This window comes from Danio rerio, chromosome 25 (genome assembly GCF_049306965.1).
Source record: "Danio rerio strain Tuebingen ecotype United States chromosome 25, GRCz12tu, whole genome shotgun sequence".
Classification (NCBI taxonomy): Eukaryota; Metazoa; Chordata; class Actinopteri; order Cypriniformes; family Danionidae; genus Danio; species Danio rerio.
Window position 1 is genome coordinate 17,428,133 of NC_133200.1, and position 18,731 is coordinate 17,446,863.

General features: G+C 32.4%; 1 protein-coding gene across 1 annotated transcript in view; it reads right to left on the minus strand.

Moving 5' to 3' along the window:
- Positions 1-18,731, minus strand: part of si:ch211-266k8.4 — an 80,129-nt gene that overhangs the window by 19,815 nt on the left and 41,583 nt on the right. The window contains exons 11-13 of the mRNA XM_682696.10: positions 7,674-7,769; positions 3,910-4,085; positions 399-508 (exon numbers count right to left, since the gene is read on the minus strand). Of these exons, the coding sequence (XP_687788.6) occupies positions 399-508; positions 3,910-4,085; positions 7,674-7,769 (382 nt within the window). The remainder of the gene's footprint in view (positions 1-398; positions 509-3,909; positions 4,086-7,673; positions 7,770-18,731) is intronic.

Here is an 18,731-nt window from a genome sequence, read left to right on the forward strand (position 1 = left end):
TTTTGGCCAAAAGTGCTTGCCCCCTTAATTGCTGCTTGCAGCTATATTTTTATTTATTATTTGTGCATGTTTACTTTAAAAAGTGTTTGTTAATAAATAGCTTTTTATTTTATAATATTTATAAATTTTTTATTATTATTCTTTTTTTCCCCCACTTATTCTCCTAGAAAGAGGCTCTTTAAAATAATTATATAGAAAAAAATGTATTGAAAAAAGTAAACAATAACGTTTTTGGAAATAATCCCCAATAATGTAATTATAACTTTTTTTTTTTTTCAAAGATCAATTTTATCAAAGTGAAACTGTCAATTAAAATGCTGTACCAGTTATGGAAATCCATTTAAACACCATTCAAAAGAGGCCAAATTGTTGTAACGTTGTGTCCATCTTCCACATACCTGTCTTCAGCTGCGCCTCCATCTGAATTTTGAGAAGGGAGTTTCTCCTTCCTGACGCCACCCTGGGAGGAACTCTGGGAACGCCTGCTACTGCTTCTCCTGCCCCGAACCTGCAGAACAGCCATACTGTACTTACAGCAACCATGTACAGGACAAACAAGCAAAATCTCACACTTACTGCTGCCAGATTCTCATTTTTTATGACGCATTAAGATACTGCAGGCAAAAGCACAGTTTTTTCCACACACACACACCTGTCAATTTAGAGATTTTATGCTTTTAATGAAATGTTTTTTTCCTGTCTGATGTATAGAAAATATCCAAAATACACAATTAAGTGCTTCTTCTGTGAGTGCAGATTACTACTGCAATACATACTTTTAAAGGGTTGTTTTCCCAAAACATAAATCTCCACTTCGGCTGACCTTACACACACCAAAATTAACTTTATCATATTTCTATTCTGATTTTACAGAGGGCTTTGTTTGTATGTAAATTACTTGGTTATATACAACATCGAATTCTACAAAAAAAAAAAAAAAAAAAAATTATATATATATATATATATATATATATATATATATATATATATATATATATATATATTCTATCTGTTTACATACATTTATTAATTTTCTTTTCAGCTAAGTCCATTTATTAATCAGGTGTCGCCACTGTGGAATGGACCGCCACCTTATCCAGCATGTTTTTATGCAGAGGATGCCTTTCCAGCTGCAACCCATTCCTAGGAAACACCCACTCAGTCACACACATACATTATGGACAATTTTGGCCTACCCAATTCACCTAAACCGCATGTCTTTGGACTTGTGGGGGAAACCAGAGCACCCAGTGAAAACTCAGGCAAACACGGAGAGAACATGCAAACTCCACACAGAAACGCCAAATGACCCAGCCGAGGCTTGAACCAGCGACCTTCCTGCTGTCAAAAATATAGTGCAAGTAAAGTAAAGGTATCTGTTGTAAAATTTATTTAAAGTATGAGTAAAAAGTTGGCCTTTCTAAAGTACTCAAGTGTAGTGAGTAGTGAGTATTACGCTGTAAAAGCTGATGCATTTACATGCAAGTTGTGTATGTGTGTGTAAACGTAACATTCTCTAGTGCATTTAGTTATTGCTCAGCAGGCACACAACATCATAAGACATTAACATTAGGTTAGATTTAGGGTGTTATGTCAGGTGAAAATTCAATGTCTAGCCAGCGTTTAAGGCCAAGGATATTTTGATGTCCAATAATGATGTCAAATGACGTTGATATTTGGTTTACTTTAGGTTATGTTGGAAAGTGACTAAAATCCAACGTCGAGCCAAAATCTTAAACCAATTACATATTGACATCAAATACTGACATCTATTCATCAGGTATGGGAAGCAAAATTCAATGTCTGATAGACGTCAAAATGGTAACGCCAACACAACATCAAGCCATAACATTATTAGATGTTGATATTTGGTTGGTTTTAGGTTGGACGTTGGCCTGACCTTGAGTTCTGACGTCAACATGATTTTCATTTCCAAACAAAATGCAACGCCTCCACGACACTAGGGTACAAGGTCATCCTAACGTCATGTTGACGTCTTGTGCCTGCTGGGTGTTTAAGGCCATTTCGGTCATCATACAGTAAAACTTCCGCCATCTTCTCATCACTGACATGCATCTGATTAGTCTCTGGGTCAACGTGTTTAAAGATTTTGGACATCTTCTTGGACACTTTTAATGCTTTTAAACAGTTTGCTGCAATTATAAATCGCCCATGTCTTGAGGTAGCTCATTATGTGGCGATTTACCTTCTGTGTGCGATTTGATTGGACAGGAATTACAGGACTGTTATTTCTAATCCCAATAGACAAGAAAAAGTCAAGTAGTGACTGCAGGTTGAATGAAAGTAGTGGAGTAAAAGTCCCAATTACTGCACTAAAAATGTACTCGAGGAAGAGTAAAAGTACAGATTTATAAAACTACTTAGTAAATTACAATTTCTGAGGAAAACTACTTAGAGTAATTTGAGCATTTGTAGTTACTTTACACCACTGCTAATTACAGTATTTTCTAAAGAACGAAAAGTGATAAAAGAGGTTTACAATAATGTGATCAAACTTTGTAAGTGTTTAATGATAGTTGTCTGTTAATACATGAACTATGGTGTTATGACTTCTTTTATTATATTTAAGTCATTTTCTTAATGCATTTTACAAAATGTTTACATATTGATTTTATTACTATTATTAATTTTTTTACATACATTTATATATTTTTATGGCTTTGTCAGGATAGAGTGGGTGTTCTTTGGTTAATATTTTTTCTTAACAAAGAAAAACAATATCAACAAAATGACAGAAAATAAAAAAATATATATGAAAATCCTATCCACAAAACCCTCTGACTATGTCAAATAAATTTTGAACAACTTTATCCAGTGTTGAAACTTTTGGGCTAAAATTGTTTGGAAATTATTCCATATTTAAATAAAAAATGCCTCAATTAAATATACCAACTTTATAAACCTTGTAATGCAAAACCCAAAAAAGGGTTGCAATTCCTAAAGTAATTAATGAACAGCAGTAAAAAAAAAAAAAAAAAAAAAAAAAGGTTATTTGGGGTGGTAAAGGAGCTATATAACACTATAAACACTCTGTAAAAATAACAGTGCTAGATAGCACTTAAAGTTGTTCGCTTCTGATTAGTAGCCAAAAACCTATTGTAGTAATGTTTTCATAAAATGTTTTTTTTTTTTTAAGCTACAATAAAAGCTGTTTTTAAACATTTTTAAACTGTTTTAAGGTCAATATTATTAGCCCTCTTAAGCAATATTTTTTTCATACTCTACATAACTGTTATACAATGATTTGACTTATTACCCTAACTTAACCTAGTTAAGCACTTTAAGTTAAATAGTAGTATACACATTGCATTTTATTTTACTTGTAATAAATTACAAGTATAGACAAATAAAGTAGAGAAACTATAGTCTAAGCGTACAGGTACAGAAATGAAATAACCAAATGTACAATAAAGCTGTATATTCTTCATTGTGTAAATAATTAAATACAATTTAACTTTTTTTTTTAAAGCTACAAACATAATAATTCCTTGTGCCAAAATAGTTTAAACTATTGTGTAACATTACACAGGCCTTAAAAAAAAGGAATTGATAAAACTTATGGTCAAACTGAAATTACTACAAAATGTTCTCATCTCAACTGTCGTACCTGGTCAAACACAATGCTGACTTCAAATTGCATATCCTGCAATGCGACTATTGTGGAATTACACATTGCAATATTGATCCTCAAACAATATATTGTGCAGGCCTACTACATGGCACTTAAAGTGGTTCTATTGAGCACCATGTATTTTTGTTGCACCATGTATTATTTTTAAAGTAGTGTGAAGACAACTGTTAGCTCGTTTTGTTTTTACCCTTTTCACCTGCAGTGTCTTGCATTAAGGAGCAAATTCGGGTATCTGCTGTGATGTAAATCATGCGCACCTGTGTCTGGGTGAAGTGGGAAGAGGTTCTGGTTTTGGCAAGCCGGCCTGGGGCAGGACTCCTCTTGGTGGGAGAGGATTTGGCAGCGCTACTGTACTTGCCAGATTTTAGAATGAAATGTTGAGCCACTTTCAGCAGTCGTGTGAAAACACTTTTAGAACTGGAGGCTGAAGCCTCTGGGGAAAAAAACAAAGCACAAAACATGATTTAGAGAAGAACATTGAAACAAACCAAGACCATTCATTAGATATTTATTTTAATATTTAAATACTATTATTAACCCTTCAGTGAATTTTTAAAAAAAGATATGCCAAACGATAATTGCGCACAGAATTTTTCCACAGTATTTTCTAAAAGTTTTTCTCCCAGAGAAATTTTTATATGTTTAATTTCAGCTACAATAAAAGCATTTAAAAACTATTTTAAGGTCAATATTATTAGCCCTCTTAAGTAATATATATTATTTTCAATAAAATAACCTAACTTGCATAGTTAACTTAATTACCCTAGTTAAGCATTTAAATGTCACATTAAGCTGAATACTAGTATCTTGAAAAATATCTAGTCAAATATTATGTTCTGTCATTATGGCTCATACGATCCGTGGGAATTTTGTCGCCTTGGTTTGCCTGTCTACTATAATCTTCTATGTGTAGCTGCTTTGACGCAATCTACATGGTGAAATAAAGATGAATTGAATTGTAAAGTCTGTCATTTGCTCTGTCTCGCCCTATCACCTTTTGTTCCGCTATTTTTTCCTTCTCAGGTACTTGCTGATTGGATCCGGAGCCTTCCTCATTAGGACGTTTCCTCATGGACCAATCAGGCTTTGTTCCACGGACTTTAACTTTGACCGGCACACCTTGTTTGTTCAGTGCTGTGTACCCTTGCTTCTGTTTTTGTATGATGATTTGTTTCAAGTCTCTGAACTAACTCAAACAAATTCAACATGGTTTAAGAGTTTATCATTCCTTTTTGGAGAAAAAGGAATAGGTTAACAAGTCGCGTGACATACATTTTGCCTGTAGTTATTTGAATTGTTCAGAAACTAGGCGAGCGCTGCTTTTTGTGTTTTTGTTTATTAGTTTAGGGAGTGTGTTTACTGGCATCATATACGCTGAATCTTTTTCACATTTATTTTCTTTAGTAAGTTTAGAGGGGATCTTGTGTTCTAGTTTATGTGGCTTTTGTTTTTGTTTTTTTAGTTCTTTGTTTTGGTGTCACTCTAGTTCCTTTCCCCCCTCTGTAACTTTTGGTTTGATTATATTTCGATGATTGCTTCTATTTATTTCAAATGTACTATACAAAGCTCAAACATGCCTCTCTTTTGTTGGCTTTATCAGTTTTCCTTATAGAGGAACAAACAAATTAAGTGTTAAGATTGTGTGTCCCGTTTTATTTTCACCCATTTTCTTCAGTAATAATATAATATTCAAAATTTTACGTGATCTCTCTTTAGACAACTTATTCAATCATAACATTGGCAAAGATAAAAGAAATCAGTTATTAAAACTATTATATTTAGAAAAAAATATTTCTGTTAAACAGAAACTGGGGGAAAAATATGGAGGAGGGCTTAGAATTCCTAATAATTCTGACTTCAACTGTATATGACTCAATTCACACTTGTAGCTACTTACTGCTTTTTCCATTCATTTTCTTTAAACTGGAATGACTTAAAACAAATGTTTGATTTTACTAATTGTTGCTCAAAACATTGTTAAACTTTTGAAACCACCACCAATAGAGTTGATAAAAATGGAGGGGACATTTTCCACTTTTTTGTGCTTTAACCTCAAACCATGCATGTCTAAACACAATTGCATGCATTTTCATCATTTTTCAAATAAAGTAAATTAGAAATTCAATGAAATATCATGATAACGGAGTTGACAAATAATTAATCGGTACATTGGTGTACAACATTTAGTACAAGTTAATGAGAAAAGAATACTGACATGCCTCAATGAAGCAATCTACATACTTTTTCTATCAGTGCTTTAAAGATTGGATTTATAACAGTAACACAGTTGACCAGAGCGTACAGACAGAAACCCAATGATTAATTTTTAATTACTGAAAATAATAGATTAAAATTATAGGAAATTATAGTAAGTACACATTTCATACAATTGTTTATATAACTATATTGTTTATATAACAAACAAAAAGATAAAAATTAGACTCAATTATTTCATAATTGAAGCTTAATTTATGATTCAGGAGGTGGAGACGATCAAAGAGGTAAAATGGGAGTCTTTAATATTTTCAAGACAAACTGTCCTTCAATACACATGCAGTATTCAAACCTTCTTAAATGTTTCACTCTTTGTTACATTGCAGCCATTTGCTAAAATCCTTTAAGTTGTTTTCTGCAATATGAATATATTTTCATCAGATGATATGAATAGCCCTATTTGAAAATAAATTCATTAGTTAGATTGACTAGGGTGATCAGGTCTTTTTCTATGTGGTGCATCTGCATAAAATACAGGGTTTTTTAAAAAGAATACCACAGCTTTCAGGTTGATGTCACTCGAGTGTCTGGAGGGGGTCATATTGAACATATATGAACTTGTTTTCTTGTATGAAGTACTCTTCACATTGATTAATTGCACAAGGTACTATCATGTTTCTTTGATTAAATACAGATTTTTAAAGATATATAATAAATTACCAGCATATATCAAAATCGATAGAGCAAAAATAAAAAGTTTTCTGAAAGAGAGTACTGAAATAAATTAACATGGTTATCAATGTATAAATACGTTTATACAATAAAATTTAATAATATCCTTATCATTTAATCTTTAAGAAATAATCAAATCCAGTGATGTGATATTAATGCTCCAACGATATTTTTTTGGCTTTATTCTACAGGACTTTTTTTTTTTCAACCTAGAAGAAATATAATAAGTAGTTTGCAGTACAAAATAGTTATTCATGCAGACAGGTTGCCAATCTTGCAATTCTAAAAATGTATATATTGCCTACTTTCATTTTGAAAGGGCTTTAAATTGTATTCACCAACATAATAAAAATATTTTTAAAGGTGCATTATATAAGATTGACACTCTGTGGTGAAAAATGATATTGCAGTTCAAGTTCAAAACACTTTTTCACCCGGCCCCTCTTCTTATGTGCTTTTTTCAGTGTTAAATGATATCAAAAGGGAGTTTAAATAAAAGTGAATGTTATCATCATCACCAGTCAGATTTCTATCGGTGTTCTGGTTAAAACTGGAGAACATTTTTCTACACAGAATCATATACGGTCAGTCTATAACAGGGGGTTCCAAGCTCGGTCCTTTAGGGCCAGTGTCCTGCGTATTTTAGTTCCAACCCCAATTAAACACACCTTAACCAGCTAATCAAGCTCTTTCTAGATATACTAGGAACTTCAGGAAGGTGTATTGATAGAAGTTGGAGCTAAACTATGCAGGACACAGGCCCTCCAGGACAGAGTTTGAACACTGGTCTATAATCTCATCAGCAGAGCAAGGAAATGTGGGCTGTATTGTGTTTGAGAGCGTCTGTTTTGGTGTTTGTAGTCGGGTAGGTGACAGTGCTGCTCTCTGTAATTCACTTAACATTGAATGTACAGTATGATTGGCTGACCTCAAGAACAAGGGTTTTACCCTATTCTCTTTCCAGGCTTTGTGCCAGTTGTATTACATTATTAAGTTATGCTGCATTATTCGACTTTCCAGTCGATGCACTATTAGGGCTGAATTAGCTATAAATGATCTCTATGAACTGGCTCACCTTTCTTGGCAGTTTCTTGCAAAGGTTTTTCATCGTGCAGCTGTCCATCGCCGAGAGAAGCTGTACTGATTTTTGTGTTTTCTTTATTCGCTTTCTCTGCAAAGAGAGATGTGAAAGAGAAGTTTATTGTTTGTATGTGCAACATTTATACAAGACACTTGTTATACCAAAAATAGATACATAAAAACAAATTTAAAGATAGATAAATTAATACAAGTTAAAACAAACGAAAAAAACAACATTAATTCAATGCATAAACGTGCAGAAAACAAACAAACAAACAAATATGGTTATTATAGTTAAATTACTAAATTATAAGGCTAGATATTAAATACATAAACTAAATAAAAACAACAATTTTGTTGATTAATATAATTGAAATAAAATAAATGATAGATAAATGCCAAATAAATATTTCTTTATTTTTAGTTTTAAATTTAATCTGATGTACCGAAGTGATTGAAATGACAACTAAACTAATAAATAATACTATATAAACATATGTAAATATGAATAAAAACATTTTATGTATGTATTTTAATTTTTTATTTATTAGAACTAATGATTAGCATTATTATTACTGTTATTACACAAATATAAATGTGTATACACACACACACATATATACATACATGCATACACTTACACTTACACTTACACTTACACACACACACACATATATATATATATATATATATATATATATATATATATATATATATATATATATATATAAATAATTATTAATTATTAATATTTTTTATTGAACAAACAAAACAATACAATTACATAAATATATTCATAATAAAAAATAGATAAAATGCAATAAATGACCATAGAACATAAAAATAAAAGCAAATTAAATGTATAAATAAATACTACAAAGATAATTTACTGCGATGTCCATAAGATAAATAAGTATATGAACATTTGCAAAAACACATTAGTTCAATCTTTTTTAAGAGTGCATTTACCTTAAGTGGAAAAAGCACATCATTTTGCATTTCTACTCAAAAAAAAAAAAAAACATGAGAGAGCAGACACTTGCCAACTTATCACTAATTATGCCAACAGTGAATGTTGCATGTTGACCAATATAAAGACTACAAGATCCATTTACAGTACTTCGCAACTACAATTAAACTTTAATCCTAAGCTTTAGCGGGAGCCGTAATTTCACAATCAATCTCAATCAGTGGCAGTTTAAAGGCTTTAGTTTGCAGAGGATGTCATAAAGACAAGTTCTAGCATGTTCAAAAGTATAACAAGAAATTTCTGGAAGAACCCAGGACTAACTTCCTCCCTAAATATCTACAAATCTTAAAAAAAGACACTTAACAGTTTTTGCATCAACACCATTTTCTTTCAATTCATACAACTGATTTACAGTATGCCACTGATATAAATACTACAGAAAAACAAATGTCCTTTCTACATTAGATAATTCAATTCAGGTTCTATATATATATATATATATATATATATATATATATATATATATATATATATATATATATATATATATATATATATATATATGTCAATGTAAACTTATTCACTATTTATGAAACCATGAGCTTGCAGGTGTATTTTACTTGGAATTGTTAGCTATGTTTATAATGAATCTTTGAGAAAATAATCGAAGTGACAAAATTTAGTAAAACCTACTCAATTTTCTGATATTGGTGTTTCAATAATGCACTGAAAGATTTAGCATTTTAAACTGTTTTATAGTGTAGTCTAGATGTCAGGTGTATTAACTTGCTGTTGCTGTTATGACATTTGCATTTAATTTTCTATTTAAAAAATGCAGTCATACAAAAAAAAAAAAACAACAACTGTGCCTAGTGTGTATTAAGAGGTCTCTGAGGTCTTTTGAGGATTCTCATTGTCTCATTTGTGTCTGTATCGCATTGTACCTCCTCAATATTGAAACCTCAAAAGAGCAACTCCAACCATAATAGCAGAAGCTGTGGATTGTGATCCACAATCTAAGTATTTTTATTTTTTTAAATTGATCTATGACATAGTGTCTAGCATTAACGCTAAAGGATGTAAACAAGGATGTAATCAACTGGAAATAGTGTTTGGCACAGCTAACAATTTAGCTACAAATTCATAGTTATCCGTCAAACCCCTGTAAATACCTACAATCTTCAGCAGCGCTGCAGTGTCTCTCTGTGCTGACACTTTCCCTGCTTTCTACATCTCAAATGACAAACTCGTAAAAGATATGTGAACATTTCATATAACTTACACATGCCTATTCTGAATATATGTGAAAGAGAATTGTCAGATTTTATTCTGGAGAGCAGGCGTGAGATTCAGCAGTGTCCTTTTTTATTTTCCGTCTGAATCAGGCTCAAACTGATATGGCTAACAGCTACTCTGCCTCTGCTGTGTAAATACTCATAGTCAGTCAAAGCGCGAGCTTGTGGATGCATGATGCTCTTCCTGGTGACGTGGAGCCCATCCATGAATCAAAGCACATTATGTTAGCTGACCAATCAGAGCCTCTGAAGAGCAAGCCTATCAGAGGAACTAGAAAATATGACATGTCGTTTTCATGTTAGCCGAGTAGCTGTACATAAAGTAAAATGAATGAAAAAATAACATAATTTGTAGAAAATAATAATAATAAAAATCAAGCATGAGCACACATTGCTTTGCATCTTATAAACACAACCAAGCCTTAAGAATATCTGGAGCACCCATTTAATTGTTTTTAGCTAAACACCTCAAAAACACAAAAAATGCATGTGAAACTAGTGATTTAAAAATACTCTTCCAAAAGCTTTGAAGAATCTCTGTGTATAATTTAATGAATGCGTATCAAATGGGCAAGGTCACATGATTTCGGTAAATAGGGCTTTAATTAGATCATTATTGTTTCAAAATGTTTAAAAAACTCAAAACATGAATCATGAATCAATACATAAATCAGATTTCATAATTTTTACCTGTTATTGGATCAGTTTTACATATTTATAGACGTTCATAAAACGAATAGGAATAATATTAGTTTTAATAGCTTCTTGTAGTCATTTTTAGCACAACCCATATAAGCCCTAAAAATTAATAAAGGAAAGCATTTTATGGAGACACTAAATGTTTAATGGTAAATATAATATTAGGTATCATCATTATATAAAATAATAGTATCTGTATAACATAAAATAACATTAAGTATCTGCACAATAAAGAGTAAATATTGCTAATTACCTTTTTTTACATTGACGTATTTAACACAATTGGAATCTTCTGGGTAATTTCCAATAATTTTAGTTAGAGATTTGGCGGTATCATTTGGTTGGGAATGGAAGTTAATGGGTTGTCACCTCGGTCGACCCACCGACATCTGTTTCAAAGGGCAGGAGTCAACAGATTAACAGATGAAGCAAAATAAAGGTTAATCCTGCGCCTCTAATACAATAATGACAGGGCTATTCTGAGAGAATGATGGGTAATCCTATCATTTTATGTGCTGCTTCACAGAAAAAATCTGCACAGTATTGTTTTCCTCCAGTTGGAGTCGCAAAACGGGAAGACAATTAATGAGAATAAATATGAATGAAGGACAGATTTCAGATGACAACAAAAAGAGATCTCCCCAAAAAACTTATAACAAATCTTGGATAAAGTTTAATTGTTTGAAAGATACAGCGCAAAATATTTCTTAACTCTTAGGTTAAGAAAACACATGCAAATACAGAAACACTCTGCAAATAGTGCACAAAGAAAATGTGTTGGGGAACTCCAAAAAGTGACAATCCTGGCTGCTTCCAGTTTATCTGACCGATTATAAGGGCAAAAATATAAAAACAAGGAATCGTATGACCTAGGGTTGGGTTGATAGATCCTTCACTCCGCCCCTGCCGCAGCAGTAACCCAGTCGAGTAAAATACATACTGCGCCGTTCACACTAATACATTTTAGTTTTAAAATGGCATTTTAGAATGAAAACAATCCACATCCTCACTGGCGTTTCATCTAGCATTTCCGAAAAACCCTCCTTTCACACTATACGGCTGAAAAGACACATCACACATGCGCCATAATAACAACACAGATCACTCTGCCTATTCATGCCAGAAACCCATGGAAAAAGTGATTGACAGGTGGTAAATTGTGTGTAACTTATCTTTATTTATTTATAATTTGGTTATGGATAAAACAAAGACCATGCGGGTCAGGTAGTTGAAATGGTAGGCTACAAATAATTAATTTGTTATTAATTAATTAATTATTCATAAATTAATTCACCACAACAATTTGTCCACACTGGTTCACATTAGACATTGTACGATGCCAAATTGGTCGACATCGCCCAATCCTAGTATGACCAGGACATTAAATTACACACAAAAAAAATCTCACCTCTCTGATCTCTGACAACAATGCTGATTCTCAACAGAAAGCAGATTTTTATGCTCGAGTTGAAACATTTAGACTAATGCAGAAAGACACTACTTAAGCAAATTCCATGCATTACATACACCTATATTTGTGCATTTGCATTGATTTTGTATGCAATCTACATGCGAAATTACTTAATTTTGTTTTGTAAACCCAGAATTAAGACAAAATGGGAATAAATAGCGTTTTGTGTAAAAAAACTTTTAGTATTTTAGTAGTCTGAAGCAACATACTATACTGCATAAGGACTAATATGTAAAGAAATATATCTGTACGATAAGAAAAAATATAGGCTCATTTTTTTTTACTAATGTACATGACCAATATAGACAACCATATGGTTTCAAACTATTTCAAATGTTTGCTGAAAGTAACCATGTTAAACCTGTCAACACCAAAACTTAAGAGCAGTGATCAAGGTTCCATAGTAAAATTACGATTCGCAAAAGAGGTGATGGACAACTGTTAATGAACATATTTTTACAGGGTATAATGTTGAGGTAAAGCATGTTTTGATGTAAATTAAGGAATTTATTTGATAAATGTATTTCTACTGTAGTTTATTTGAATGTTATCTTATTAGAAAAGTAACAATTCACTCAACTCATGATTCAATACAATTCACAATATTGATCTCACAAAAAAGATTTTATTATTACATTTTTTTTATTTGAGATGATATTGAGATGAACAAATAAACTAAATTCTCAATGTCTTACTCGTCAAAATGCATTACTATATGTCCTTACATAAGGCCATATGAAATCAGAAGACTAAAGAGAAATTTATATTAAAAACAAAATTGTATGTTTTAACATATCTTTTTAGCCCTAATGGCAACTGAGAGACACAACCTAAAAATAACAAAACGCCCAGTTTTAGATAATGCTACAAAGCAACTTTTCTCTCATTCAACTCAACTGATAACCAGTAGGCATGTTCACTTTTCTGTGTAAACATGATAGCGAACACATTAGTTTTAGATACTGGACACAAACACACTTGGTTTCAGATACCATTTTTTCATCTAAAGACATCTGAAAAGCAGTTTGTGTAATCTAGTTTACATACTGCTGATCTTAGAATGGTTTAGTCAAAACACTGATGAAGGCGTTCATGGTAAACTAAGTAGGAATTAGCTCCCCACTATTCTTAATAATGGCAACTAAGGCAAAACTATGGATTTTATATTATTATTTGATTTTAAAAAATGAAGAGAATACTTGTGGTAAAACAAATGGTTAAAAGTGTAGAATTTTAGCTTATTTTAATTCAAAATTATATTATAAATTACCTTATAAATATAACATATTAGGACTTGTTTTGAAAATAAAATATATTTCAAAAGTGTTAATTTAACAAAACTCTAAAAGTATCAGTCTAGTAAAATGTAATCAGACTTAGGATCAAAACATGATCTAATTCTACATAATATTAGCAAAAAAATAAGCAAACATTAAATACAGTACTGCATACAGTGCCAAATACTTTAAAGAACATATCCTAAAATATTATGCTAAATAAACTCTCAGTGAAACTACATAAAAAATCTGTCAAGTTAAAGAACTCTGGAGAAGTCTTTTGCAATAAATTTGTAAAATATGGTGAAGCTCTAATTTTAAGAACCTTATGCAACAAATCAGAGTATTTGCATTGGCTGCATCTGGTGCAGATCAGATAATCTGCTTGTGTGTGTGTGTGTGTGTGTGTGTGTGTGTGTGTGTGTGTGTGTGTGTGTGTGTGTGTGTGTGTGTGTGTGTGTGTGTGTGTGTATCTGCAGGTCAGTTTGGATCAGCAGTGAGCAAATATATTTCTGCTCTCAGACCCATGTCTGCACTTCCTCTGACGCACAAACACCTGGCAACCGGTAAACATGGCGTCTGTGCACAGGAACTCTGTGCAGCAAGATTAAACCTGAAGCTTCCTTCTGGACTACAGAGCCTGCTTCAGAAACAGCAGATCTCTCTAGATGTTATAAAAAAGAAAGAAAATAAAATCCCAAAATAACATCCATTTCCTACATTTCTTAAAATACATTAAATCCTAATTTATCACAAAAATATTAAAATGAATTATTTAAAAAATAATTATTGCATTTACATTTAGTCATTTAGCAGACACTTTTATCCAAAGCGACTTACAAATGAGGACAAGGAAGCAATTTACACAACCAAGAGCAACAATGAATAAGTGCTATAGGCAAGTTTCAGGTCTGTAAAGTCTAAGAAGGAAAGTATTAGTACTTTTTTTTTTTTTTTTTGGGTATAGTTAGTGTGATATCCAGAGAGGCAATTGCAGATTAGGAAGTGAAGTGGAGACTAAATAATTGAGTTTTTAGTCGTTTCTTGAAAACAGAGAGAGACTCTGCCGTTCTGATGCAGTTAGGGAGTTCATTCCACCAACTGGGTAGATTGAACGTGAGCGTTCGCGAAAGTGATTTCTTCCCTCTTTGGGATGGAACCATGAGGCGACTTTTATTCACAGAACGCAAGTTTCTGGAGGGCACATAGATCTGCAGAAGTGAGAGCAGATAAGAAGGCGCAAGGCCAGAAGTCGCTATGTAGGCAAACATCAGAGCTTTGAATTTGATGCAAACAGCAACTGGCAGCCAGTGCAAACAGATGAGCAGCGGAGTGACATGTGCTCTTTTAGGTTCATTAAAGACCACTCGTGCTGCTGCGTTCTGGAGCAGCTGAAGAGGCTTGATAGAGTTAGCTGGAAGCCCAGCTAGTAGAGAGTTGCAGTAATCCAGTTTGGAGAGAACAAGAGCTTGAACAAGGAGTTGAGCTGCATGTTCAGATAAAAAGGGTCGGATATTTCTGATGTTATAGAGTGCGAATCTGCACGATCAAGCAGTTCTAGAAATGTGGTCAGAGAAGTTTGTAAATATTGTAAATATTTGTAAACAATTATTGTAAATAAAATGTATATTTTCCATGCTAAAATCACATTTTAAATCTTAAATAGTCTCCTTTTGAACCTTCTTTTATAGTAACTGAAATTAATCAATAAATTAGATCCGAAAAATTGTCTATTTTTGAATCCTACTATAATTTATTGAGTGAAATATTAATAATAAAGAAAATAAAATGTAATCTAGTAACTAAATAAGAGCAGGATTATAAAACAATATCAGAATTTATTTAAAGGTGCCCTATAAACAAAATATGGGCATACCAAGGCATAGTAGAATAATAATAGATCAGTATATAGAAATGGGCATACCATGAGTCTCAAACTAAACTGTGACTCATATGGCACGCCCTCATCATTTGCATGTATGGTTACTTTAGGTCATTCATCCGGACCTGACGTCATTAAGAGAACACAGACTCATATGTAGCTCTGAGATCTTTAAAATACATCCCTCAGGCTGCTTTTGATAAGATAAATGTTTTCAGGTGAGAAAATGATTGTTTCCCTCCCTTGATTATTTTTAAGCTTATATTTAACTTACTATGTATGTGGGACTTTTAAATTTGAATTATTTGATGCCCAAATTGTTTACTATACTGTTACTGGGCAACGACTGAACGAGACATGTTCAAAATCAATTTAGAATGCAAAATGCAAGGTTTGCAGATTATAAATTCATTCATCTCCACTCTGAAGAGGCAAAAGGTATGGTTTAATTGCATCTTTTCTTTATTCATTGTGTTTATTGTAAAGTTTGATGCCTATGTTTCAATAAACAGATGTAGACTACTGAATCGTGTCAAATCTCTTGGCTTAACTGTCATATGTTCATGCAGAGGTTGATATTCATTCCTGGCATTTCATCACCAAGAATTTTTTAACACTTTTAGAATTAAGCATTAATGGCATACTAGTCTACTTGATTCTGATTGGTCAATCGTAACATTGCAAGGTATATTAAGTAAGGAATAATGTAGTTCCAGGTGAATATTACAAAATAAAGCTCATCAGGCTTATGGGCCGTTCGAGACTGAAGAAATTAATTCTGCAAAAAACAACCGTCTAGATGTACTTCATCCCTCTTATTACACTGCTGCTTGCCACAAAATGTTAAAATTTAATACAAAACATTGTTCTAAGCATTACTAGTCTTAATTCTTTAATTAAAGGCAAATATGACAGAAAGGAAAATAGCTAAATGGAGCACACTCTAACCCATGTATTATTCAGTCACAAGATTGCACCAAACAGTCAAAAACAGCAGTAAAGGCAAACAAGCATATAAATATGGATGTGAACGTATTCACTGATGATCAGGATGATTGGATGTACCCGGATGAGCCTGTGTTATTAGTTTAAGTGGTTGTTATCTAGGAATAACATCCCTTGAATTGTTGCGACAAACCAATCAGAATCAAGTATTCTAGAGAACTGTGAAATAATCTCCGATAACAATTGATTAAATTAATATCACAGGCTCAACATCTTGACTGTGCTTACTGCTTGAGTGTCTAGCTCACAATTATTTAGGACCAAATAGGGATCTACAGATTCAGAATCATGCTTAAATCATGTTCATGGAAGTAGTGTGAACATGCAGGATTTCTTATCAGTGTCCAAGATCCAAACTTCTAAGCTTCCTATTCCCATAAATCCCCATGAAAAAAACTCCCATAACTCACTATAACTATGCCTGGAAGGAGGGGAATCCAGGTTCTCATGAACCAGGAAAATGTTTTAATAATAAAAAGTTCAATTCATTTCTGTTGCCTTCATACCTCGGGGCCCAGAATTTCTTTCAGTTTTCCCGGATATCCTCAAGCAAACAACGTATCTAACAGAGTCCAAATAAAATGTGTGAGGTACAGTTTTCAATTAGACTTGTTTTTTGGAGTAACTGTGTGCCTGGTTTGCACAAGCCAAAAATATTGCGCCGCAGGAAAACAGATAACATTGAGCCTAACAATGACAATAGTGAAAGTCCTGAGATGAAGCCAAGGAACACAAGTAATGTATGCGAATACAAAGAAAATGGGCAAACATTTGAACACAATCCATCACAAAAAAGCTCAAGCAAAGCCTCAACACTAAGATATTAGATAAAATATAAAAATAATGGGTAAAGGTTGAATAAAAACTTTAGATTCAAATTGAATCACTTGGTAAAAGCATTAATCAAAATTAACATCACATCTTTCTATCATGTTAATGACATGGATAAGTATGTTTATGTCATAACAGCTCAATCAAGATTTTAGATGAACTTCAGATGTCTCTAAAGATGTCTAGAAGTTGAAGCAGCAGTTTAAATATGATTTTTTACGTTGGTAATAAAATCAATTGAATAATAAAATAAAAGATTTCACAATAAACTGAATACCACTTGTTCTCAATTATGAGACCTTTTTAAAAGTTTAGTGTATAAAGCAAGATTTATCTTGGACAATAAATCAATGATTCTTAAACAGGATACAGTGTCAGGATACAGTGTTATATTATTAAAAGGAATATATTGATTAATAAAGGTGATTGTAAAAATACAAAAACAAAATGAGAAAGGTATGATGAAATTTCAGTTAATAACTGTTTGCAGTACCACAAATGTTTTGGATCTATTTTATAAAAAGGAAATGTACAAATGGGGAATTAACCATATAATATGTAAAATATGCCAAATAGACGAAAATGTCTCATGTAAACAGAAGAGATAAGTGAAAGAAAAAAGAAGTTGAAGTAATAGAAGAATGATATGTGTGTAGTAATAGGGTGGGGAAAATAATAAGCTCGAGCTTCATCTGGCTCAATTTGAGGAAAAGTAATTTGTTTAAAGAACTGTTTTAAGTGTATGATTCTTTTGTTCTAAATAAATAAAATGTAATCAAATAAATCAAATCAAGGTTATAAACTGAAATAACTTGTTCAAAATAGATGCGCCAAACCAACTGTTTTTAACTCTTCCGTTTGTCCTGTTGTCTGGAATAGCTCAAGCGTGTAGAGTATGTCAGAACTAAACAGACATCAGAATGGTATCCAGTGTCAGTGACTATAATAGCTTCTTCATGCTTTTGACACAACTTAGTCAGGTGTCCGTTTTAAGGCTTAACTATCACAATAGTAAAAATCCTGAGACGGAGCAAAGAAACACAATAGGTTAAGCCAAAGAATACAAAGGAAATGGGCCGACTTTTGAACCAGCAGTCAAACAATCTATCACAATAAAAAGAGTCAAGTACAGAGACCACCATTTAAAAGATTTAACATTAAAAGACCTGCAGCTCCACAAAAGTAAAGGTACATGCCTGTGATTAAGCTACCGTAATGTCCTGCTCTTCCTTTGATAAGATTTATGGGATAGCCGTGGGACGTGTGATTACATGAGGTCATTATCGGAGATCCTTTGACTCATGACAGCACTAAAGGAAAAGTCTCATATTGGCAATATCTGTTTCAATGAGATAGTTCAGACAAAAATTGAAAAGGTAAAAAAAAAAAAAAAAGGTCATACTTAGCTGGGGACCATTTTTAATAATATTTAATTAATTAAATGTAGCTTCAGTTTTACTTTGTTTCTTAGAAACATTTGCATGTTGCGTATATCTACTAAAATATAGGTTTTAAAATTGTGGGTACATTTTGTGGCTTCTAGATAAACATTTCAGACAGGCCATGTTGTATCTGGTTTGAGGTTAGCATTTTGAGCTAAATCAAAAAATGGTAAAATACCAA